Source organism: Phoenix dactylifera, chromosome 8 (genome assembly GCF_051530095.1).
Source record: "Phoenix dactylifera cultivar Ajwa chromosome 8, Ajwa_hap1_PhDact_Kaust_v1.1, whole genome shotgun sequence".
NCBI lineage: Eukaryota > Viridiplantae > Streptophyta > Magnoliopsida > Arecales > Arecaceae > Phoenix > Phoenix dactylifera.
The window spans coordinates 24,489,645-24,515,994 of NC_143197.1; the positions used below are offsets into that span (position 1 = coordinate 24,489,645).

Sequence of the window (26,350 nt, forward strand, 5' to 3'; positions counted from 1 at the left end):
GACATTGGAAGCTAGCCCATTGAATGTCTCATAGTAAAATTGTCTGAAAAGAAAGGAATAGAAAAACAAAGCCATCAGCATGCAATCTCAACCTTAGTGTTTTGGTGGATGACAGAAATAGCTGATTTGCAACAGGGTGCAAATGCAATTACAACCCCAACATTAGATGCTTACAATAAGCTCATAAGAATAAAACAGGATCAACTTGTTCTGTCAAGAATGCCAAACAAACCCAAGATCCGTAAATGACCTATATAATTTGCAGTAACTGCAGCTATAATGTTAAAATAGCGACTGTAGAACTCCTTAAGCTGGAGGAAATCTGGTGAAAGAGAACAAACATAAGTGAGAACCCAAGCCTATGACAATGGAATACGCCTATGTTCAATCAAATATGCCTGTTGTATCCAGAGTTGTTTGAGAAGCATGTGCGACAGATTATCAGGGATCTAAACACAAGATCCTCTTAGGAATATGTGCAGAATATGATGCATACACGAAAATGGATCAGCCCCAATGATGGTGTTGCAATCGGGTTTCTTTATTTCAATCTCACAGCCTGCCGAGTCTTGATCATTCTCTTTACCGATCCAAGCCAGAAGTTGCACTCTTCCCAATCACTTGTTGTTAATTGCACCTGCCACCATCAAAATTAGCATACAAGACTGAAAATTATACTTGCATCTAAGTGTGCAGACATGATCCATGGAGTTAAGCAGGAACCGTTGTTACCAAGCAGCAATAGACTTCAGGCTGCCGGTACCAGTAATACTGGACTTGGTCTACAATATAAACATTTTTTTCAAGAGAACTGAACCCATAAAAGAGCAATCTTGCTCTTAAATTTAACAAAATACTGGAAAAAAGACTTTCTAAAGTATTCTCAAGTACACATTAAGGCAAAAATCGTAATTAGATTCAGACATCAAAACAGAGTTCTCTTCAATATTTGAAACCACTGGCTTTTATTCATACCGAAAATTCTCGATAATAAAGACAGCTTTCTAGAGGCAAATTAAGTTGGAAAAGTTTAAAATCTAGAATCCAATATGCTAATAAGCTAATACCTGGCAGTAGGCAACTAATAGGAAGTTAATATCTTATATTTTATTTACAAATAAAGTGATTCTTCATTTTTCATCTTTACTAATATTATGAGGCAAACTCCAGATTGGACATCCTACCACTACACACCTTTTCAAGGGCATTTTTGTAAAATATCATTTTTTTTTCTTATACGCATCCGTATCAGGCTAGCACTCTCACGTCTTTGTTGAAGAGGAAAATAAGTTTAGCAACCAAAAAATGCAAGCCCATATATCAAGGTAAAAAGTTCTTGAATCCTGAGTTCACAGCCATCCATCCTATTACTCACATGCGTTGCATGTGCCACAGGAAGGCTGGTAGCATTTGGCAACATATTGAAGCTTGCATTTTTCAATAAGACACTGGAACTCCCATTTCTCTATGAAAAACATCAGTAAACCAACCAAACATATGTGAAGAAGAACACCACTTTGCAGCAAATAATTAATCTGAACACCTGATAAATCATATATTTTGCTTTCCTACTCCAATAAGTTTTGAAATAGTAATTCAGCAATTTAAAGCTCACCTGGATTTGCAAGGCCCCAACAAAGTCCCCAGAATCCAAAGCCTGGCAGAGCTGACGAAGCTTTGATGCAACATTAGGAGATAAATCTCCAGAATTAAGTTTCGCAAACAGAGACCCAATTTTCCTTGAATTATCCTCAATCTCCCGTTTTTTAGATGGATTTGCACGTGAACCTCCAAGAGCTTCTGATGTTTCATTGAATAGTCTTGTCAATGTTGTGACAACAGGTCTCAGCTCAGCTGCAGGTAAACAACCATGATGTGATAAAATGTAAGTTAACTTTACACTTATACAATCTATTTTTGTTATAAAAAGATGCCTTCATAAACAAGGTTCTCAGAAAGGCACCATGGATGGATAGTCAACCATCAAAACATCTGCATGAATTTTGTACAAATAGTGATGTTTGTATAAATATACATAATTGCATTGCCAATTAAAGATATAATGGAATTATCAGACATCATGGATAGTAATTTGAGGCTCTTGATTTCAATGAACTAACTATTGGTGACAAGAAATTGCCACAAATAACCCAACAAATGATTAGATTTTGGATACCAGGAATCATTTAGTAATTCTTCAACTACCTGATTGTTTAATATTTTCCATAGCAGAATTTTCAAAAAGATTTCTACATTCCATGCTACCTTCCTCCTACATCATTTACTTCTTCAACATGGTTTGTGGAATCACTAAGAGTATAGAGGATTATCATGAGCATTTAAGACACTAAATTCTACATAGATCATGTGGGCCATCTCCAGCCAGGCATTTTAGACTACTGAAGTAAGCAAATTTTAGGAGTTTTACATCTGAAACAACAAGCTAATATCAAGCTTGCCATGCTCTTCTGGGCCACACTTCCCAAGTAGGACAAGTCTCAAAAAGTAGTTTGGTTGATCATTTTTAATATTGGGGCTAACATGAGTTTGTACTTTGTACAAAAGGTCATGTCCCACGTTTGCAGCACCTTTTGAAAGAACTAAGCTGCTAGATAATTTTCCATTGCAGGCTGGGACTTGGACAGACCAGGTCTTCTGCAAGCCCTTCTGATGATCAGGCAGAATCTAATGTTTCTTCAGATAGTCATCATAATTGGTCACTCTAGTGCGACACTGATTAAAAATAAAACATAAAATGAAAAGGAAATTTACCGGTTACATTTGAAGTATCAACAGTTTGCACTGTAGGTGGAGGAGCTGGAGGCGCAGCAGCTGGTTGTACTTGTGATGGTTGGGCTGGACTTGAAGGTTGGACAGGACTCGCACTAGGCCTTGGAACAAAACCTGGAGTAGTAACTGGCATAAAACTCCCGGGCGCTGGGTTAGGTGCCATAACTTGAGCAAACTTGTTGCCAGGAAAATTGGCTGCTTGAGATGAACCAGGTTCTGGTGGTACAGATTGATATGCAAGGGAAGCAACTCCCTATAACAAACATGAAAAAAGAAAAAAAAAATCCAGTTAATGCAATATACCATAATTAATAGAAAGTGGAATTTGACATCAGAGTTATACAGACCGAGTATAGCTGAGCACCTAAGGTGGGTTGCTGATATTGTTCCACGTTTCTCATAGGTAGGGGGGCTGCAGGAACAAAGGGCTTCACTGCAGGCTGTGTACTGACAGGGGGAGGGGCCAAACTTGGCTGAAAATCATAACAAAGTCATTGGATAATTTAACGCAATATGCATAAAGCAAAAGTGTAGCACAACTTTAAAATAAAATAATCCCTGCTATTCTTAAAAATGATAATCCTGTGCCAACAATTTGTCAGATCCCATTTAGTTCTAATAAATATCAAAATTGTACTCTTTAGAATCAAACTAGTGAAGAAAGATAATCCTTGAAGATGTATAACCATGTGTTACATAAAAACAGGGCTGTTCACAGGCCACATCCATGTTAACTAGTTACTTAAGCTAAACTAGAAGTTGGATAGCAGAACCTACCAACAGCAACAAGCAAGAGGGGAGAAATATGCATAAATTATTAGAAGACCACTTTTTTCACGCTTTATATATGTTGTAGTACGAAATGCGACCAAGTCCAATCTCAAAGAACTTGTTCTGAGAGGGTTTAATCAACTGAGACCTTCACCTGACATGTCTAAGAAGATTGGTGTTGCTCCCAACAGGTCAGTATCCCTTTTGAGTCTCATTGTCATGAATTTCATCAAAAGTTCTTCAAAGAAATCCATGAAATGGAAGATCTCTCAATTGAAACCTCCCAATTGAGGATATACTCAATATAGAAAAGACCACCAAATTCCAATAGATCAACCATCACATCCAAGTTTTGATCTTACTTCTCCCTGTACAAGCAAAGCTTCACATCATGCAGTGAAGAAGGTACTCTCCTTATTCCCCATTGGTATCCTTGGTTGATAATTGACATTAAGGAATTAAACTCAGAGATGTTCACAAGCCAATAACTCTCATCTATTACAATCTTACAGATACAAGTTTAACAAGAGGCCCTGAACAGAATCACAAAATACTCTAAAACTCAAGCGGCAAAAAGAACCACGAAAAAATTACAAAAAACAATAATGAACTAGATACCATAAAATAAGCCTCAATGGTATCAGGGCTTCTACCTAATTTACAATAACAACTCTTAAAAAATTCTTTCCCCCTTTAACTCTCATTAGTTTCTATTAGATATGAAACTTGATCTAACTTCAAACATTTTTAATAAATTTAACTCTAAACAAACTTTTATCATGAATTGGACAAACAAGAAGAGCACTCTCATCACAAGTGTACCTTAAGTCAGACTGGGGAACACTTCTTTGCATAAAAGTCCTCCATATTAAAGTCTAGTGCAAAATTTGCTTAGTTTGAAGAAAAGCATAGGAAATATAAAACGTGATCACCTCATTCAATTTGAGGTATGGCTCTAAATGGTCCATATTTGGGTCTGATCCACATAATATCCAGGTCCCATATAGACAGGCTAATTTGGTTTCAGCTCGAAAGTTTATCAAGTTTGAATTCAAATTACCTGCACGTTGCATTATGGATAACTCATCCAGAGATCTTCCAAAATTATGGTTTTAAAATGATTCTCTCCATTTTGATGAAAAAAAGAAAATCCAAACTCATTACTAGAAGGTCGGCATCAGTAATTCCCCCTCTACTTACGGTTAATAACAGTACTAATTAAATAATTGGTTTAGATTATTTGGGTTTTGAAGTTGTCAACATGTTATAAGCTAACGGTGTATAAAAGACATATGGCATAGTATGATAATATGCTATGCATATGCCGATGCATAAAAATATTTGATACTTGTCCTAGCCTATATATATATATATATATATATATATATGCAAATATGCATGTAAAGGATGTCTTAAGATATTACCAGAATATTATAGAATTAATTCACATCAGACCAGATCCGAGTCTAACCCAGAAGACTTTACAAATCTAATTTGAGCATCCCAATAATTTAAATGACCCACACCACAAACATTGTCGTGACAAGAAACAAATTTAAAAAACTCAGAGAAAAAGGACATGCACTGAAATGAGAGGATAAATTAGTTAGCAAAACATTAAACTGAAAGACCATAAATTACACATTACTTGGCTTTAGTTGACAGTCTGCCATCTAAACCCAATATCAAAAAACCAATTATCACTATTATGTAATAATGAAAAAGATTTAATAGTAACTAATAAGCTTTCTTATTTGCTGGAGCACGACAGATAAAATACCTTCGGAACCTGTGGTGCCTGTGATGGTAGAAACATCTGTGGAGATTGTGCTGGTTGAAATGGCACAGGATTGATGTACTCTTGGAACTGCTGCGTTTGTTGCGTCGGCTGATACACCATATAAGAAGAACCAAAAGACTGCTGGTAACCTTGACCATATGGACTACCAGGAATGCTCTGCTGTTGTTGGGACTGCAACTTGTCCTGGTACAAAACATGAATGGTCCCATATTATGTCAAACAAGACATTGCCATTTTACTAAAAGAAGTCATGACCTGTTTCCCATGTCCCGCATGCCTCCCTGGGAAAGTTTTAATATTAATTGAATATAGTTTCCTTCAAACTGAGACTAGAAATTATGGCAACATGACATGGTAATAGAAGTAAAAATATTAGACCAGACATGTGGGAAACACTTGGGACAAAGTTTGTTCATGCCTTCCATAGACATCCCATGCATCCATGCTCCAATAATTTCCAGTGGCTTTCCTAAAGACACTCGATTTATAAAAATGGGAGAAATTATCCATTACCCATCTTCTATTTCCCTCTATTGTATTGCTTAACAGATTTGTATCATAACATGACAATTTCTATAATCAATGTTACAGAAAAAAACCTGATAGTAGTGTTGAGAACTGTCGACACTTCTGAAACTGGACTGTTCTGCACCATACATAGAATTCACTTGCTGTACACTGCTCTCATAAGGATAACATTTGGTTTCTCTCTCTGCTAAAGATCATCAGCATCAAAAAAGGACAGAGCATATAATTGCAAGTCAAAAACATGATAATATTATACAAAAAAATGCATGACAAATCTAGGTAAATAAACAAATATATTTCCATGGCACAATCAATGTAATCATACCAAAATGCAACATGTAAAATGCATGGAAGGACATCCAGGTTCTTATATACACGGTTCGCCATGCTCAACATATCTAAAAACAGGTATGTCAAAGCTCAAAGGTTTTTTGACTTTCTATTATTAGATCATAACAAATGATGGCTTACTCTTTCAAAAAAGCCGTTTATTTTGCAACCACTTGATGCATAACTTTTTTTGAATAAATTTTGAATGAGACTTATGGACAATGTGGATCATGATTCATCAATTTGGATGTTTTTCCATGCAATTTTGGCATCAAGCTATTGCTTCACAGCATTATGTATGCCATAGGAACGTTACAGAAACCCTCATAAATGGAGTGGACCAATTTAATTTCTGGTCCGGAAGAATCCAATTCTAGTAAATTTTACTCCGGAGTTTTCAGCCCCCGTATTGGCCCCCTAAACTCATGATTTCATAGTTGAAAGATGCACATCTAAGTGATCCTTAGCTTGGAGTTTAGTCTCGATCTAGATCTTAGTACTCCGAGTGCTGTAATTTAGTAGCATACTTGTCCTCCGGGTGCTGTAATTTAGTAGCGTACTTGTCCAGGCTTGACCCACCCACCGCCCTCCTTCCCATCTCTCCGGGGTGACCAGCTCTTGTGACTATGGCCAGATCCTTCCAAGGCCCCAAGCTAAGGCGGCTAAGTTAAGTCCTCTTCCCGCCCTAGTGTTGCCGCCCGGCTTGGAAATTTAAAAAAAACAATCATATAAAAAAAAAGTAAAGACAGTTGTCCCTTTCAAGGCATTATTACTTATTAACTTAACAAATCTTGGCTTAATTTGCGTTGGCTTATATGTATTCGACTTATCCCTCGTGGCTAGGAAGGAAATGCCACTCCTTCTACCTTCTAATAAATTTGGATTGTGAGACATTAAGATTCAATCTGAGTTACGAAAAAAAATTATATTGTTATTAATCGGATATAATGATAAGATTAAGATTATCTTAATTGAAATCTCACTGTACTTTACTATAGTATCTGACAACAATTATTAAGAGGGTTATATCATAATTAAAGGCGGCGAGGAAAAGAAAAAAACCTCTATAAAGCTCGCTTTTGATCTTTGGGCATTCAATTTTATACAACATGGTTAATAACGTGAATTCCCAATTTTGATGGTACAGAATGTATCCGGAACTGATGGTTATAACATTGTAGCTTGACTTTGTAACATGTATATATATATATAAACACATGAAAGACGAAAATTATTTCGTTTGATTTAAGGTCTGCAGATCCACTGTGTTTTGGTCCATAATGTATTAAAATGTTTACACATAATAAAAGATGTTAATAATTGATAACCATGGTTAACTATGCATTTTGGTTGTCCTAAATCTATTGATATTGTCCATCTGATTTGCATTCAATGAAAAGGAAAGGAACCTTGAAAACATTTTACATTGGTTTTCTACATCATTCCAAATATCATATTTCATGACTGTTAGTATGGACATTCAACACAAATAAGCCACCATATTCTTTTCATCAGAAGAATTCTGGCCATCTCCTATGGCAGAGTTGCAGCTCAAAATATATAAGTAGATAAATAGAGAGAAAATATTAGTTCCTTTGCTCTCTCTCTCTCTCTCGCTCTCTCTCTCTCTCTCTCTCATTCCTCTCTCTCTCACACATACCGGCAGATACAGACATTTAAACAAAGGAGAATCAAATATTAATAATACATTAGCTAAGCGAATCAAGTTTGTGAACCACTGTAAAGGTACCTCCTATCTCTCTCAAAAATGATTATTATGTTAGAGATAAGGAGAAGGCAAAATCAAAAAAATAGGAATCTTTTAATTTTCAAATGCACATAAGCATTTGGCACATTTATTTTATTAGTCTCTAGGTTAGAGTCTCTTATTCAATTTCAACCCTGATAGTCTCTCTCACCAGTAAGCATGCTCAAATATAAACAAACTGGTTGGATCCAATTTATTATGAAAAGAAAATCAATTAGATTTCTACATTTATGTCACTTAATGAAATAAAAGGCAGAATTTCTCAAAAACATCAAAAAAAATGAGATAAATATGACTTGTCAGACTCAGCAACTATTAGGTTAGGGGTGTGAGTTGCTGGGCATGGTTCGGAGGGCTATACCTTAAGAAGCATATAAAGATGATACAAGCATTAATCCTTATGTATCAATATCGGTCAAATTATGAATGAAAGATCTGCTTAAAGAAATCCTAACATTTTGTCAAAAGAATAATAATGTTGAACTGACCACCTTCATCAGAGAGTGCAATGCGATCCCGCAAGATGGCAAGCTCGTGTGAAGATTCATCTGACCCCAACAGTTTTAGGTATTCCATTGCAGTTGCAAGAAGCCCTTGACTGGCTAGCAGTTCAGCATAACTTTCAACAAGCTTAGATAAAGAAGCACTAACCCGTTTGTGTCCTGTTGCAAATACAAGGACTATGGTCTTCTCCATCAAATCCTAGATTAATTCATCAGACCTGTCAATATCCCAGTAAACATCGCATAAATTTCTTAGACATACGTTTCAAAGTAGGAACTCACCTGAAGAAGATCAACATAAGTTTTTCCTTCTTGTTCGGCTTTCAAGTTGCATGACCAAATTTCTACAGTTCTGTCAACATTTCCAGCACATATATAGCAGAGGGTTGCAGCAAGTGTGTTACCACCAGTCAATAGTCTTGTAGCAAGTTTATCACACAGGGCAGTCCATTCATCTCTCTGTGCAAACTGTAATGCAATTATAATTCCCATATTATCAGCATGGTGGATATGCGAACCATTTTCACAGACACCAAGCCTATCGCAATATTATAAAAACAAGAATGAAGTTTTTAATCGAAGTACTACACATTAGTTACAGCAAGTGTTTCAGTCAACTAGTCATATTAAGATGGATCCCTCTAATTCCAAAATCGATCACAAACTACATAACCCAGAAAAAAATTAAATAAGAAAAAGTTATGAATATCATAAAGAATTATGAATTTGAAAATAATAGCAACCAAAAGTAGTTTAGTCATATTCTAAACTTACTCATATTAAAGAATTGAGAGATACCAATTTCACAACCAAAATCAAACAAACATTCTTTTGATGGATCGCTACAATGACAGGATCTTTTCAGAGTCATGTACGGTCATGGCATGATTATGACAAGAAAGTGAAAAACTGCATGATTTTCAGAACTCTACCAAGAAAAAAACCTCCAGCTCAATTGAAATTGATTCTGCATAAATTGTGAAATTCCACTCAGCCTCATATACAAGAATTTAGTTTAAGCTTAATTCTACTTGAGATGGGGTTGTTCCACTATATGAAAGGAAGAATTTTAATGAACCGAAAGAGGATAAAACGCATGGACTTCCACCTGGTTCAAAGCCTTGACTGAAAGTAATTGTGAAAAAGGATCTGCACATTGATGCAAAGCCTATGCATGTTTCATCCATAACTAATGACTTTTGAACTGAAGCTGTCAACCAAGGTCTGGCGAACCATGCCGAACCAGCCAATTCGGGGGATAGCAAACCAGACCAGTGGTTACTGACACAGTTCGGTGGCTCGAATAAAGACGATAACCCTCCCTCTCCCTTCTGGCTCTCCTGACACTTTAAGGTTCGAACCCTCACCTCCCCTCTCTCTCCTCCTCCCGCCTCCTCCGACCTCTCTCTCTCTCTGTTAGGGTTGGCTCAAAACTCTCGTCGCTAGATCCAGCCTCTCTCCTATGTCGAAAAGCCCGTCGAAGCCCTCCAACGATCAATCTGGCATCTCACCCTCGAAGCCCGACAACATCCCGTCCAGGTGAGTCTCCTCTCTCTCTATCTCCCCCCTCCCTCTCTCTCCCTCTCCCCCCTCCCTCTCTCTCTCCCTCTCTCTCCCTCTCTTCATTCCTCTCATTCTCCCTCTCTCCCTCCCTCTTCTCGTTTTGGTATGGATGCTTCAACACAGTACGGTGGAGACCCGTACGTACTGAACAGGTCGCTAGCCGATACAAGCTTCAATACCGGTCCAGCAGGCCTTGTTGTCAACCACTCACATACTTTGCATTACTGATATACATATATGTTTCACCTAGAGTAAATAATAGGCCAAAAACTATACAAATGGTTCGAATTTTGGATTGATATAATCAAGGTTTAAAGACTTGACTTTGGTTGAATCCCCACATAAAAATTTGGTGGTTCAATTTCCAATATAAGTAATTAAGGATGAAGCTAATCAAATAATACAAAGATATGTTAACGCAAAAATGCGAAAAGAGAAAACGATAAGAGAAAAAATACAGAAACAGAATCATTGAAGAGCATAATATGTTACTTCGTGTGCATCATTTTACTATTTTCAAAACTTTGTCAATTAAATTTTTTTAAATATGAGAATTGAGAAAAGATATTAACAGAAAAAGAAAAATCGGAAGCAACACAAGTATGGAATATAGACGTCGTTTTTAAAGTATAGTAAAATGTTTGGTGGCAATATAAAGATAATTAGAGCCAAGCTGCCTTGCATTGAGTCTACCATCTACAGTAAATAATGAAACTGATAGATGACAAACAATAATGACTATGTAAGTACAACCGTTATTAACCATTAAGTATCACAAACCAATTCTGATTATAGAATTACTAATTGAAGTACAAAAAAAAGAAGCTATAAAAGATATTTCGTCACTAATAATTTGACTTGCTTATTTAGGTACTTATGTGGAAATATGTCCCCAATTACAGATTTTTTTTCCAAAGTAAGAAAAGATAATAAATTTTAAAAATCATTTTCCTAACACTATTTTTTCTGTGAATTTAGAGACTTAGAAAAAGTAACAAGATTTTGTGACCATAAATGTTAAAATGTAATAAATCTGCACTTTTACTAAAAAAAAGTAATGTTTTTATTTACCCTTACTCTTTTAGGCTGCATTTGGTTTAAGAATATGAAAAAGTGGAACAAAAATAGCTATTCCTTTGGAATAGTTGTGCCACAAGTTATTCCTATTTTTCTTTGGCTACAATTTCTGGAATGACTTAGCTAGGGTGTTGTTATCCAAAAAAAGGTAGGCATAAATAATGGCTTTCTGCTAGGATTAGACTTGAGCAAATTAGCCCCAACCCAATTTCGGTTAGGCCTACGCAGGGAATTTTGGCCTTGGGTCAGACTAGGCCTGATATTGCAGCCTAATTAATTTTCCTACTGGGTTGATAAAGAAATACACCTGGCCCAGCCTGACCTGAAGCTAAATATATCCAAATACTTATTATATTTATTAATATTAAATATAAGCATTTCTTTTACCTACTTCCAGTTCTCAAACTCTGCTTTTGCATTGCTGACATAGAACAACTTCCCCATTTCCATGTAAGATCCACCTCCTTCGCACTAAAACCCCCCAAACCCCCTCTTTCTCTCCAAGTCAGAAGAGAATGAACCGCCACATGTCCAACTTCTTTTACCACAAAATACTTACAACTTTTGCCCCTTCTCTAAAAAACAAAAAAGAATGTTTTAGGCAGACATAAAGCTCATTCCGAGTCTAATGCCTGCTTCACTCCCAAACCAAACACTGCCTTACAAAAGTCCATTCCTTAATCTTGCAGATTTAGTAACATGTAGGGCAATTTAACCATTAATACTCTACTCAAATAATAATAATAATAATAATAATAATAATACACAGAAATGTTTGGAAAGAAATTATCTTTAGCAAGTACCTAAATTCTTCTAAACCTATTTGGAAATCACAGATCCAAGTTTTACTTATAGAAAATGCATCAAGGAGACCCAATCTATCATCCTTATTCAAGACCTCCAACTACCCAAACCGAGGCCTACATGCCTTGTGCACGTTGGTTTTATCCAAAACCAACTAATATTTGACTGCAATCTATCGAATTTAGCAAGAAAAACCACCATAAAATTATTAACCATAAAACTGGAGCAAGATTCCAATTAGTTCTGGCCAACCAAAGCTCAGACCATGAAAATAAAATTGGTGAGACAACCACTATTATCATTCTCAGGGTCTTCCCAATATTTTGCTTGCCCCATAGTACACTAAATATAACTGATGAGCCACAAGACTCTGGTCTTTTGTCAATTCTTCAAGATCAAAATGAGAATTTGAAATATTCAAACATCTACATCTAAAGGAAGACAAAGAACTACCATCAATTATCTAGGGAATAAATATACAGTATCCTAAAGTGCTTTGTCTCTGGAGGATATGCTGCAAATTTCAACAGCATGGAAACACAGAGGACGCTTGTCTTGCTACCTCACATTCTCCACATATTACTATGAAGAGGTGCTTGTAGAAGTTATGGCCACATGCCAGTAGGTTGATTTCAAAGAAGCACTCATTAAATAATAAATCAACATGTATAGCATCTTTGCTCGAAGTGCCATTAAATTAATACTACCATTCCGTACAAACAATTTACTGTTTTACTAGCACTTTTTTCAATTTTATTAATGAACACCTTGGTTAAATGTATGATCGTGCTATTAAATTAATACTACCGCTCTATATAAACAATTTTCTATTTCACTAGCATATACTTTTCAAAATTATTAATGAACACCATGGTTAAACAATTATCAGTTTTCCTTTTCTATTTTCTTGAAAAGAAAAAAGATGTTGGCTTTTAAGATGAACAGATGATGTAGAATTTGTCAAGAATTAGCATCCAATAACCTAAAACCCAAGGAAACAACCGGGCATATAACAGGGAAACCATGAATTGTGTTAGTACAATATTAAATGCATTAATTAGTACCACTATAGAAACAATATACATCAGTTTCACTTTTCCTATCAAGGTTTTAAATATCATGGGATGGAGCCATCTCGGTTTCTCCATAGAACAGGAAGCCCCGCATCCCAACACTCAAGATGGTAGATATCCTATCGCATTACATTCCATTCCATTTCCCAACTCGTTCCATCCTGACACTCAGGACAATGCCCTATCGCAACATTCGGGATGGTGGGATGCCCACATACTACCAGTATTTCTACTTGATTCCTATCAACAACTTTGCCAATATAATAATACTAAAAGCATCTATTTACACTTTAATGGGCATGTCAGCAACTTGGAAGAATCCAAATGTGCAGTCATGTCAGGAATTATCTTATGGTGTATCAAACAGCTTACCGTGCACAGAAGAGCAAGTGTTTCTTTCCACAAACTCAGCGGCCTGGTGTTCACGAGGCTCATTAGATCATTACTCGCCATTGCAGAAACAATCTGCAAGTAACTGAAACCAGTGAGACAGATCACTGAGAGTAACATATCAATTTCTAGACAGAAAAATAAAATTTGCAATTGTTACCCTGGTGTGAGCACATCTATAATAATAAAGAAAAATAATAGAAAAAAAAAAGATAACCATGCAAACCTTTAAATATGGTAGATGACTCTTCTTAAGATACTGATCAAAAGTACTTTCCCATAGTGAAGGACTGCCCACATGAGCAATAACCAATGCATCAGCCATTCTATTTGCAGATATGCACTGTAGAACTGCTCCCTTGTAGTCTCCAACAACCAAAGCACGTTGAATATTTTCATCAAATGAAGAGTCAGAACTTTCCTGATGTTCTTCTGGTCCTGCTAGTACTTGTTTACCATTAGAAGAGTTGACTTCTTCAGTAACTAAACTATCCCCAGAAGGTTGGGGATTGCTGAAAAACTCCTCCCCATGATCCATAGTGAATGCACTTCCTTCTCCACCTTCCATCAGTCCACCTTTATTTGTTGTCTGCTCATCAAGACTGAGAGTGCATGTTAGTTTGCCAAGATCATCAAGTGCATTTAGACTGACTTCATTAGGTACACTGAAACCAAGATGAGCAAGCAATTTGGTCCTAGCTGTTCCTTCTTCCTCAAACATGACTTTTAAAAAACCCCAGATTTCTCTGTCATCCTCAGATCTGTTCAAGGAATTGAGAAGAATAGTAATATGCAATCTCTAAGTTTATCCACATATGAAATGCTCAAAGCACATCTTGAGTTCAATCTTTTAAAGTAACCTACTCAGAATCCTGAGACTTTTTATTGCATAAAGCTTGCAAAGAAGTTTTCTCTCCATTCTGCATTGCAGCTTGAAAATCAGTGGAGCGGCTAACCAGACTATGCTCAGTAACCAAATTATGCACATAAACCTGAAATTTTAGAAAGAATAAATTAAAGCTGCTAGTGGCATAATAAATACACAGAGCTAACTATTTTAGGCTTACCTGAGAAGTACAGGAGGATGCACCTAGTGTTGATGGACTAGGATGAAAAGAAACAAGCTTGCCTCCAAAACCAAAAGATGCACCAGCTGGACGCTTCAACCACTTTGGAGCTCTCAATTTTGCTGCAGAAATTTAAAAAAATAACATTAAGACAGACAAGAAATTCAGATAATAAAATAGTTCTATTCACCTTCCACATGAACGAAAAGATACAGAAAAGCTGAACTACAGACACACAAAAAAAATGATGAACCTATTTGGCTTTCTATCGGTCCATCAAGAGTCAAAGCTTATATTATTTGCCAAATCATGTCAGGCACTCCTCTTAGTGCCTCCAGATGACATAACACAGTATAGAAGTATATAGTTTACAGAAGAATCAGTGTGTAATAAGCTTTGCACAAAAAAGAGGAGGAACTCAAGATAGTGCAAGTAGGGGACATGGCCACCTTGTACTGACCTACGCTACAAGCCTACAAGTTTTCGTGAAAAATATAATGCCTGAATAACTGCTTGATGAAAAGAAATCCTTGAGCCGAGCAAGAGCGACATAAGTGAGGATTTCATTTATGAAAACTTAAAGAGGCTTCAGGATAAATAAGCTTTTCCATAAGGTTAGCCTTGTTCTGCTATTTGGTGGGGCTTATCCAGTAGGAATTTTAGAATTTCAATTACCATGCACCAAATGTCTACTACAGTAGTTTTAAATTTCTCTGCATTCTATGTGTCTGCAGCCCAATAAAATTTAAAAACATCAAGAATGAATGCTTGCAGAAGGAACAATAAAGCACCATGACAGCACAACTGACAATTATTGAAACAACCTAGTGTTAACTCTCCACCTGCATCCTCGCTTAGGTCCTTCACTAACAATGTTGGAATAACACATTGACTACAGCAATACTCGTGAATTATTGTGACAAGCATCATTTATAATCTAAATAGGATGTTAAATTAGTGATTTTTTTGATAGATAGTTTACCATGGAGACATGACAGGCAAACCAAGTATACCGTTGCATAAGATATGGATAATACTTTGAAAGTACCATTGTTTCAAATGCCAGCCATGCTAGCAGATATATAGTTATATACCAGATCAGCCACACTGGTACATCAGGCTCGCCCTGCCCTGGTTGTGGTAAAATGGGTGCCTGAACCACATATCATCCCATATCAGGGCGAACCGAGCCAGAATTATTCAGTACCAAGTGGGACTCCCTTTGGGCAGAGGCATTGGGGAGGTTGCCATGACAAAGACTTGTGCTTCCATAGCTTAAATTGCCGGAATAATCATTCATTAGAAGCTATTATGTTGTTTCCAAATAGGCAATGCCATCCCTACTTTACTTCTTTTATTTTTACAAAAAAAATGACCAAAAGCTAAGGGAAATTCGAATTTATTAGTAATGGATCATGTTTTATGTTCATTATATGGTGTATAATTCGAGATCATGAATCCCTTCATTTGTTAGATCAGTGTAGAAGTATACTATTTCATCTTGACAATCTTTAATATTATTCATTAGTTCACTGATTTAGTGTAAACTAATTATATCTCAACTGTTAATGCACAAATATATTTTTTTAGTGAACCATAAACATAGTTGTTCAATCTTTTTTTTATAATAAGTTATGTAATATTATTTATTAGACAATACGACATCAAATAAGAACAAAAAAGCATCAATGCACACAAAATAAGATGTACAACCATTTTTGTGCACAAAAATGGGCATTAAAACAATAAAACATAAAAAGGCAAATAAACATGGATTTGCCAAATTAGGCAGTACTAGGGGCATGCTAGCCAGCTCAAGTCATGATGACTGGTACATTGTGTTGGTGTGTACTTTACTGACTTCAAGATGGTACGCCCTCATACTTTAATATTTAGAACCTTGACTATGCATACATAAATACATATAGACATATAATATGAATGTATGAATGCAAGTATATGTGTGTATATATACACATATAAATACATACATATACATAGAGTTAGATTACATACTTCATCTTTCTAAATTCAAGATCCAAACTGTTGAATATGATCTATACTAAAAAAGAAAAAGCCAAGAAACCAAAATTCATGTATTTTTGGGATCTCTGACCTATCAAGTAGGTACAAAAATGGAAGCTTTTAATGACATGATACTATGTTTTACCATGACATAATGATCAAAACCTATTGAAATTAAATCTTCTCAAATTTTAAGATTTGTAAATCACGATTTATAAAGTGACTTCAATGCTCTATCATGTATTTTACTACACCAGTGCAATTGATACTCTTCATTTTTTTGTATGCATTTGATACATAGGTTAGAGACTGCCAAAATATATTAATTTTAACTTTTAGGCATTTTTTTCTAGTGTAGATCATGCTTGACATTTGGATCTTCAATTTGGATAGTCTATCGTTGATTTTAAAATCATCAACTCGTTGAAGGAGTTAACATAAATTATGTAGTCTAACTCACATGCATGTATAAATATATAATACATACATAAATATATAGGTAAATATATTTACATGTGAAAAGATGTGCATGGAAAAAAATGCGATTTGACTTCTTTTTTTATTGTCCACTATAATGTTCAATGTGGGAAGAACACATGCATCATATTCATACAAAGAAACACTACTTTCGAAATCAAATGAGAGATGTTTCAAGGATTAAATATTTAATCCAAAAAAGTTTTGCTAGATATAAAATGAATATAAATATGCAAGGAGCTTGCATACAGAAAACAACCCTTTGGAATATATTACAAGCAAAAATTACCATATATGGAGCAACAATATGATGAATTTGAAGTCTTGTATCAATTAGGCAAAAAATACTTGCCTGGCGCACCAAACTCGCCCTCCCCAACAACCAACCTGCTACAAGCCTGCATTAAAGAGATTTATGACTTGCAAATCATCATATGTATGATATTACATAGAACATGCCATGAAAGAAGGGGAGTCAATGAATGTGCTTAAAGCCAAATAATCAATTGCATGTATCCTATAACCAGACCCCAAGACTCTTTTTGCATGAAATACATGAATCATGATGCATAATCATATTTAGGACATAGAAAACAAGAAAGAGAAAATAGATATTGGTAAAATTAATGATTTTCTAGCAAATGCAATTGCCAATCAACTAACATTAGTTTTTGTTTATTTTATACGTAAACAAGGTTGAGCATCAGATGAACACAAGGTCTCAAATTCAGAAAAATTGTTCTACTTTATTAGGTTATGGAAGCATGTCCTTGATGGGAACTAGTATTTTGGTTAGGATTGTTATAATGAATCCTGATGAGCAAAGCGTTTGCTTTCCCTATTTTAGTTAGAAATCAAAATGAATACTTTGGAGAACCAGAATACAACTTGTTCCCTGCCTGCGCTTGTAATGCTAACTGGCCTAGATGGTTGCATAAATTGATGAAATAAAATTTCTAGCCCAAGCAAGATTTATTAGCCTTTGTTACATCTCATATGAAGAAGGACCTTCAAACTCCAATACCAGGCAGAAGATAAGAATATCCAAAGGGATTGTAGAAGCCTAGAAGGAAAACAATGACAAAGATAAGAGATTATGAGGGAAGAGGAAGGGACGATGCAGAAGTTCTTGACCATCATTGATGAACAGTGAAAAACTCCACCCAAATGCTACAAATGTTTTACTAATCCAGTAGTAAAAACCAACTACTTGCTTGTAGTCATCACATGCTCCTCATATGCTCCTCATTAGAGCTTATGACGAGAAGAAAATGATAAACCGTCATATCTATATCCTTGGAAGTTGGAACAAATTCCAGCTACGCTTGGCTCAGAAGCAATCTAATAAAACTTCAAGCTTAATATCAAATTCATAGTGGTGTGATTATGAAGAATAAGCGGCAAATCTGACCTGAGTCAAGAAAAGAAGGCATATTTAGCCACATAAATGACCTAAAATCATCTACTACAGCTAACACTACTACTCCCACTGTGTGCCATGGTGACGTTTCAAACCTGTGCAGTCCTCTAAGCATTAGGCAAATTCACCTTATTCAGACTTTGATTTTGATGATTATGAATTGTTGGAAAGCTTATCCAGTACACAGTGACAAACAAAGTCATCTTCAGATCTAAAATGTGCTTTTTCTTGGTGAAACTTCTTTCTCAGCCATTGTTATTTTTAGAGTAATGGATCCCACTTCATGGGCCAAAAAACAACCACTTCTATTTCATCACATCCTCACTGCTTGAAACAGTTCCCCATATGCTGGTGTAGCTGACATGGGTCATTGATACAGAGATATTGTGAAAAATGAAACCTAGCTGATGCTATCTTTTCTTGAATTTGCAGCTCTCTAGAACCATAGAAGAAGAGTGCCATACCTCCAGCCTAAGAATAGGTGTTTTCCAGTGCTAGGTGGGCTGAAAAACAATCATATACAATCATACAACCATGACATATCAAAGACATGCACAACATCTAAAAGAGTTATGCCAGACTACAGATTGTCCTTATGATGATCCATGGAGAATAAGGGAAAAAAAGTGGCTCCTGCCTTGTCCTTTTATGCAACAAAATTAACAGTAATTGGGACGCTATCAAGTTAAGTCAGACCAAGTGCCTACAATTCTGAACCTAAATCGTTTAGGGGTTTGGGTCTAGATTTTGACCCAAAAAAATACTGATCCAAGAATCGGGATTCTGGACAGGTCAAGGCCCAACTTGCAGAGATTTCACCAGATTCATCAGGCCTATGGGTTAGACTGTGGCATGTTAAGACCCATACCCTACCAACATTGTTCGTATTTGGTTCAAGTACAGATTGCCTGTGCCCCAAGTATTGATAAGATTTGGGATATAAATGATCATCATACACATAACAAACTCGAAATGATCAGCCCTAAAGCTTGCATAAATAAGGAGCTATACGTGGCATGCCACCTTGGAGGGAAGAAAGGGAGATATTCTTTGGCACAAGCTATGTGAGGAATGACTGCAATAAGGAGGAGGCAATATGCTACACTTTAGTTTGTTTATCATACGCTCTCTACATAGAATTCTCATTTATCATGTGGAATGAAAGTTAGAGGAATAACTGACTAGAGCTAGGGTGATACTATAGTAACCTGGAATAAGGAAGGCAGGAGATGGCATTACCTCAATGTTGTATATGCCAATTTTTACATCAAAAGATGATGCTGATATGACACCGGGGATTTTTGGATACCAGTGAATATCAAAGTTCCAGTTGTTGCTGGCAGGCAATTCACATACAGCCTATCAAAAAAAAAAAAAAGAAAAAAAGAAAAGGGTTAATATTTATCAAAAGAATGCAACATCAATAGATGTCTGTCTTCAGAACAACAATAAAGATGAAAAAAGACAACCATTGCAAGAGTTCATTTGAAGTGTGTTTGACAAAATAAAATTTCTCCCTACCTCCCCAGTAACCGTATCCCAACAAATAGTCCTATTGTCCTTGGCACATGTGAGCAAAAATCCACTGTCATTAGGACACCATGACATAGCAATGACACCTGGTTTATTCAAGATAACAAGAGATGGTATCAAAACCTGCATCGTCCAGTCCACTTGTGTATGTGTTCTGCATATATTTGTGAATGCATGCATATGTACGTATATATGCATATGTTCTAAAATTGGCATTTAATATGAAAGATAAAGAATAAGCATGAGGGAAGAAAGTCTTAAGCACAAATTAACATAATTGTATAAGCCATATAGACAAGCTTACACAACAAACCATTATTTTGAATGAAGTGAGAAAATGCAGCCCAGAACAGAAAAGATTCAGAAAATGTAGCCAGATGGTTCATTATCATGCATTCTCTTATTCTCATCTAGTACCCCATTCAAAGACTACTAAATTATGGGTCTTCCAGAAAACATTTTTATTCAGAGAAATGACATTGATGCTGTAAAAATTTCTAGCCTTTCTTCAATTATGCTTCTATTAGTGAGTCATTTTCTGAGATGAATTAAGCATGTTGAACTTTTTTCAAAATCAAAATTATTGAGATTTTCTCAAAGTATAAAAATTGTCATACATGTTCGACAGACAATCTAGGGAGACTTGCTGTGTTTTTGTTTTTGAGGACGATGGCAGGGGAAATATTAGAATAAATTAAACAAATTCAAGAAAGCTGGAAAAGAATCATATCATCATAAAGAATATATAGCAGAATAGTTTTTGCAGAACCAATGGTGAGGTAAAATATACAAAGGATATCGTTTCAAAACAAAGAAGAAAAGAGACAATGCAACTGCATCCATTTTTATCATTTTATTTAGCACCAGATCCTAGTTGAAATAATTGTAAATAGATCAAATTACAAAAAGAGGGTTTTACAAAATGACAAGGATGGGATCGTCTGACCTTTTGTATGTCCCACAAACTCTCTTAATGGTGATATTGTTTTTCTCACATCCCAAACCTGTAAAGAATGGTTGGATCAACCAATTAAATGCAACATAATGCAGAAACCAAATCAATACTTAAAATAATAACTGGTAGTAATGGTATCTATTGAAAAGAAATAATACTCTCAAAGATGGTGAACTGTCATCATCAGATGACAGAATTAGTTGGGTGGAAATGTCAGGATTCCATTGTAAAACAGAGCATCTCCTTCTACTTGAATCTGAAAAACTGTTATGAAAGCATAGAAGACATTAGCTGATGATGATCAACTACAGAAAATTAGGGCCTTGGTGCAAATTAGAATGATATAGATCTGTCAAATGACCATCCACTTTATGACCATAAAACTTGCCTTGTAACTGGTTTCTGCTGCCTCAAGTCCCAGACAACTGAAAATGCAGAAGATAGGGTGATGCTTAATTCAAAAAATTTAATTGAAGATATGCACGTGATTTTCAGTATATCGCAACAGTATACAATACGAGGGTCAAAAGAAGAAATAAATAAAAATATCTTCTTCATTACCTGATATCCCATTGTAAGAAGTGGATGCTAATATATGTTGAAACTTGGGATTCCATGACACAAAAGAAACTTCAGTTTGAGCACCAGAGCCAACACTCTGCAAGAAAATAAGAATTGGAATTAACTTTTTTAGAAAAAGAACTACAGTTGCCTTCCCCACTAACTTTTTTAGAAAATGAACTACAGTGCCTTCCAAACTACTTGTACTTTTAACTCACATAGGCATGATAGCAGAATCATGCAGATAACAGAACAGCCACAATTTCCATGTAAAGATTCATTTTTGGATGATCATTGAATAATGGACTTCATCTTAATACCACACTTCTAACAAGGCATGCTTATCTGTAATTCCCCTAGAATGCATTTTTACCCCTTTACATGCAAAATAAGGCCTTCTATCGACAGAAGTGACTGCCACAATTTAGGAAAATACGCTGCTCAGTTGTCTATAGTACTGATTGGATACACCACGATGGTTCATATGCCATAATTCTCCAAAACAGACTTTAGGCTTACTTCATACCTTATGCAAGATGTCAGCTTGGTTCAACCCTCCATAGATCAAGAGTTTTAAATACGCATTACTATTAAAATCAAATTGACTATTACTGATTCATATCAGACTGATGACTTCCAGCATGCAACATCATATAAATGCATTATCTGCCTCAATGTTTTTCTAAAATGCTGAACCTAATTCATATCGTTTATTTTGTTTAAGGTCAAGAACAAATACATTTCTGCATTTCAATGTACGTGTTGCTTTTTGCTTCTAAAGAAAATGGAAACAAAGAAGAGCATAGAAAGGTAAAAGTTAAAATTTTTAAATACGCTTAAGAAAGCAGAGAAGAAAAGAGAATTGTTGGTGTTGGGTGGTGTTCTGTTTTAGTGGTAATTTGGGGGTGGGTCAGCAATCTAGGTGATGTGAGTTGGCAGTTGAACCAGTGATAGCAAAGACCAATCAACCTAGTTTTTGACCATGTTGTTTTGGCCTTTGTTAGGAAGTGACAAACTTGGTAGTCATTATGGCACCAAAGCTAAGAATGTCCATGGTGACAAGAAAGGTGGTGGTAACAGTGCCGACATTCATGGCAGTGCTGGCAGTGACAATATTGGAAGTAATGCCATTGATGTGACTATGGCGATGCCAACAATTATAATGGTACAGTGGCATTAGTGATGGTGTTGGTGGAGAAAGCATTGGCATTGTCAGTGATAGCATTGGTGGTCAGGGTCGGTATATGTGCTAGGAGATGTATGTTCTTATGCTATCCAGCTTAATTTAGTAAAATTTCCCCTCAAAATCTCATCCTGTTCTGAAAAGAAAATCAATGCCTAAGAATTACCTAATGTACAATTTTTGTTCTATTTTTTTTGTCTTCTATATACAATTTTGGAAACTTGTTTTGACTTATTTTCTTTTCTTTGCTAAAAGACATAGTGAGAAGGACTTTCAAGTAGAAATGTAAAAATCTTCTTTCAAATATTCTTATATTAATATCTTGTACATGTGAAAATTCTCCAGGTTTGAATCTTATCTACTCAAATCTCCAGAGATGACCTAAGAACATAAAGAACATCATACGTCATCTCCTTTAAAAGTCATTTAGCATCTTATACAAAAAGCTCATAGTTAGCATATTACTATTTAACTTTATAACATTGTTGAGAAATGAAGATCCTCAAGAGATTCCCACACGTGTAAGTGGAGGGGCTGAATAAAACTCTGTTTGCACTGATTTGTCGAAATGGCATTCAGTTGGTAACACTATAAATTTATCATTCGTTAGACAAAATATAACATTTCTTTTCTCTCAGCATATCAACTGATACTTAAAAAGGAAAGAACAGTCACATATAATAATTAATATTGTATAGAGGGCAAAATTAATGTTTAATTGTTATAATTCTATTAGGAAGATCTAAAGTATTGTGCAATTTAAAAATAAAAAGGGTAAAATTATACATTTTATGAAAGAATAAAGATTAAGAATGCAAAATTATTATTCTGCAGAAGCTTGATATCATCATAGGTCACAAAACTAGCAGAGTATTGTGGCTGAAGGATGAAGCATATGCTAATACACTAACAGCCTCGCTAAATAAAAAAGTTGACGTGAAAACTTGCCTTCAGAGGTGGGAAGAGATTAGGCTCTGTAGGATTCACCAGATCCCATATGCAAAGTTGCCCTTCATCAGCCCCAGAAGCAAGCATATTTGGTGCATGCACACTGAATTCAAGGCCCCGGACCTGCTCTTAAAAGCCCAGGTCCAAAAGAATACAAAATCAGAGTTCAAAGACAAATAACAATAATAGGAGCATGGTAGAGAAACTATTTTACTTACTGGTCCTGTGTGCTTCTCAAGCCTTGCAACGAAAGCATTATCTGGACTGTCTGAACTGCAATGCAAGTTTAACTTCTTATATTATCAAAATATGTGTGATTGTCAAAGCTCATTGGTTGGATCCTTTTTTTCCTTTGAAACCAAGAAAAAAAATGAAACTAAAAAAAAAATGAAATTTATGAATTCAAAGTTGAAGCAAAACAAGAAAAATTCTCAAAGTAGACGACTAACCGACATTATACATAAACCCTACCAGAGAATTAGTCACCATAATAACATCAAACTCCGCCGCAACAAGAATTAATAAGCAAAGTGTGTTTTTTATCAAAAAGAAGTAAAAGATCGGCATAATTTACAAGCAAACACCCTCTGAGTCTATCACCCAATTTGCCAAACATGACAATACGCAACAAAAAAGAAAGATGAACTAATCATAATAGTCTGATCTTAGTCGATTTTTGTCCATCCAACGGGCTAGGAACTGTAAAGAAGATCGATCTTGAAGCAAATCTGAACGAGAACTTACAGTGACTTGTTCAAATACCTAATCAATTTGAGGGGATTCCAAACACCGATGCTGCCATCACAAAGGCCGCCGGCCACGAGACCCAAGGAGTACTCCTCGGAGGCGAATCCCGGCCTGCCCCAGGAGAGGCGGTTGAAGCGCTCGCTGCTGGGGCAGGCGCCGACGACGGGGAGCTCCTGGGCTTCGGACTGGAAGTCCAGCTTGAAGATCTCGAGGTTGGCGGAGGAGCTGAAAGAGAGATCGACGGCGCCGGCCATGGTGCCCGCCGCCAGGTACGGCGCGTCGGGGGCGAAGGCCGCCAGGGCGGATCGCGGGGCGCTCTTGATGCACGCCATGGCGAGCGGGGAGAAACCCTAGCTCGGCTCGGATCTTTCGTTTCTTCTTCTTCCTCCCGATCGGTCCGGCGGTGAGGGAAAAGAGGAGAAGCGAGATAGAGAAAAAGGAAGGATGGACGACAGGCGAACAAAAAGGCTTGACGGTTTTTGGACGGTGACGGGACTCTGTTCCGAGTTCGGGCGTTGGCGCTCGTCTTCCAGTCTTTCTCTCCCATGCGCATGCAGTTTATACGTTCATATTTGGGCAAGGAAGAATTGGGAATTGCACGGCCACAAATGGAACCCAGGCCTTGGCCCAAATTGATAAGGCTTAGCTTTTCAAGTACTGGGCCAGGCCGAGCTTGAACTAGATAATAATAAGGATGAGTAGGTGATTTTCCAGAGTGTTTAAACCTAAATAAGCATTACTATAAAGAGCATTGTTTTCGATATAAAAAATAGAGAAAATCAACCACAAAAGAGAAATAGATTTATTTTCTCAGATTGCTGTTTAAGGAAACAAAAAAATTATATTAACTCTTGATCGAATAAAAATATTATCTTTAGTCAAATATTTTTATTTTATTTAGGTGATAGTGGAGAAACTAAGTAACAGTCGTAATAAAATTAATAGTTAAACAGATTAAAAATGATTGTTGTTAAAAAAATGTTATTAGTGCGTATAACATAATGGACCTACCGCAAGACTGCTATCATCATTGTTATTTAAACGATGCTTCTAATCAATATCTTAAAACCCAATTAGGGCTGACCCATTTTGGCATTCAAATTATGGATTTGTGGCTCCACTACAAATTGATTGACTGAGCCATGATATCATAAATAAATATGATAAAACTTAAATTCATAAAAGTTTAAAATCTAATGCTAACTTTATGAATCAAGTATGAGGTCCTTAATTAATAATGAGTGACATGTATTTTTTGTAATTCATAATCTTGAGTATTATATATTTTAAAATTTAGCAATCTTTTTTTTTATTTGCACAAGTATATAATTTAATAGTAATACAAACCGATACAAGATTTTTAGTGATTATACAAAGTCTAAGCATCCTATTCAAGGTTAGCTCATATATTATAAATTTTCTTAAATTGTAGTTTGATATTTTACTGTTAAACTATTTTTCATCGTACCTGAGTAATAGTACATATTTAGATGTTTTTCTTTGCTTGTATCAAAACTATATTATTAGTACAATTAATGATATTACATTCCTACTATTTTTTTGGTAAAAATATTACACTCCTGTTATTCATATATGTTATAAATTTCTATAGGTTGTATTACAATATTTTATAGTTACACTAGGATTTTTTTAAATTATACGAGACTAATAATATGAACTTAGATATATTTTTACTTGTACAAAAATTGTAATTGGTAGAATAATGATACTGTGCGTCATATAACAGAACTCAAGTTTCTTGGAGATTGTCAGCTCGAATCCCTTTCATATTTAATTATCATATTATTATCTTGACTAGTTTTTGTTTTTGTATCTCTACCATGCTAATTATTTATTTAAGATTATTTTCTTGATTCATGTAAGTTATTGTTATCCCTCCATGTATGTCGTTTGAGCTACATGCGAGACTGATATATTAAGTTTGATATACATTACTGGCTCTTGTTTGACCCTTATAGATATTTTATTGGACGGATAATGATGAATTAATCGGCATGCTTTGGATTTTATTGCTT

At 35.7% G+C, this 26,350-nt stretch overlaps 1 protein-coding gene across 13 annotated transcripts; it reads right to left on the minus strand.

Annotated features, from left to right (window-relative positions):
• LOC103719227 (protein transport protein SEC31 homolog B-like) lies at positions 1-24,920 on the minus strand. Of its 13 annotated transcripts, none has more exons than XM_088703155.2 (23): positions 24,312-24,867; positions 23,786-23,840; positions 23,568-23,690; positions 21,437-21,533; positions 21,264-21,300; positions 21,034-21,139; positions 20,867-20,924; positions 19,909-20,006; positions 19,627-19,746; positions 17,320-17,365; positions 14,466-14,587; positions 14,263-14,390; positions 13,625-14,159; positions 13,381-13,473; positions 8,774-8,959; positions 8,480-8,690; positions 5,962-6,077; positions 5,342-5,545; positions 3,138-3,263; positions 2,773-3,043; positions 1,616-1,854; positions 497-637; positions 1-43 (listed from the first exon to the last, which is right to left on the minus strand). In XM_088703155.2, the coding sequence occupies exons 1-22, from the start codon at positions 24,644-24,646 to the stop codon at positions 542-544; spliced, it is 3,402 nt and encodes a 1,133-aa protein (XP_088559281.2). In that variant the 5' UTR covers positions 24,647-24,867; the 3' UTR covers positions 1-43; positions 497-541. The 13 variants fall into 13 exon arrangements, with proteins under 13 accessions (XP_088559281.2, XP_088559279.2, XP_088559283.2 ...); XM_088703153.2 differs by having other exon boundaries at positions 8,477-8,690; XM_088703157.2 differs by lacking the exon at positions 1-43 and having other exon boundaries at positions 59-637; positions 5,962-6,074; positions 24,330-24,920.
• Positions 24,921-26,350: the final 1,430 nt, after the last annotated feature.

What these genes read in the sequence shown, in the direction of transcription:
- LOC103719227 (XM_088703153.2), bottom strand. Translation starts at nt 24,646, where the DNA reads ATGGCGTGCATCAAGAGCGCCCCGCGATCCGCCCTGGCGGCCTTCGCC. An exon ending in CTTATGTTGATCTTCTTCAG is followed by an intron (nt 8,691 to 8,773) that starts GTGAGTTCCTAC and finishes GAATTAATCTAG; the next exon opens with GATTTGATGGAGAAGACCAT. An exon ending in TTGGGGCCTTGCAAATCCAG is followed by an intron (nt 638 to 1,615) that starts GTGAGCTTTAAA and finishes TGATGGTGGCAG; the next exon opens with GTGCAATTAACAACAAGTGA.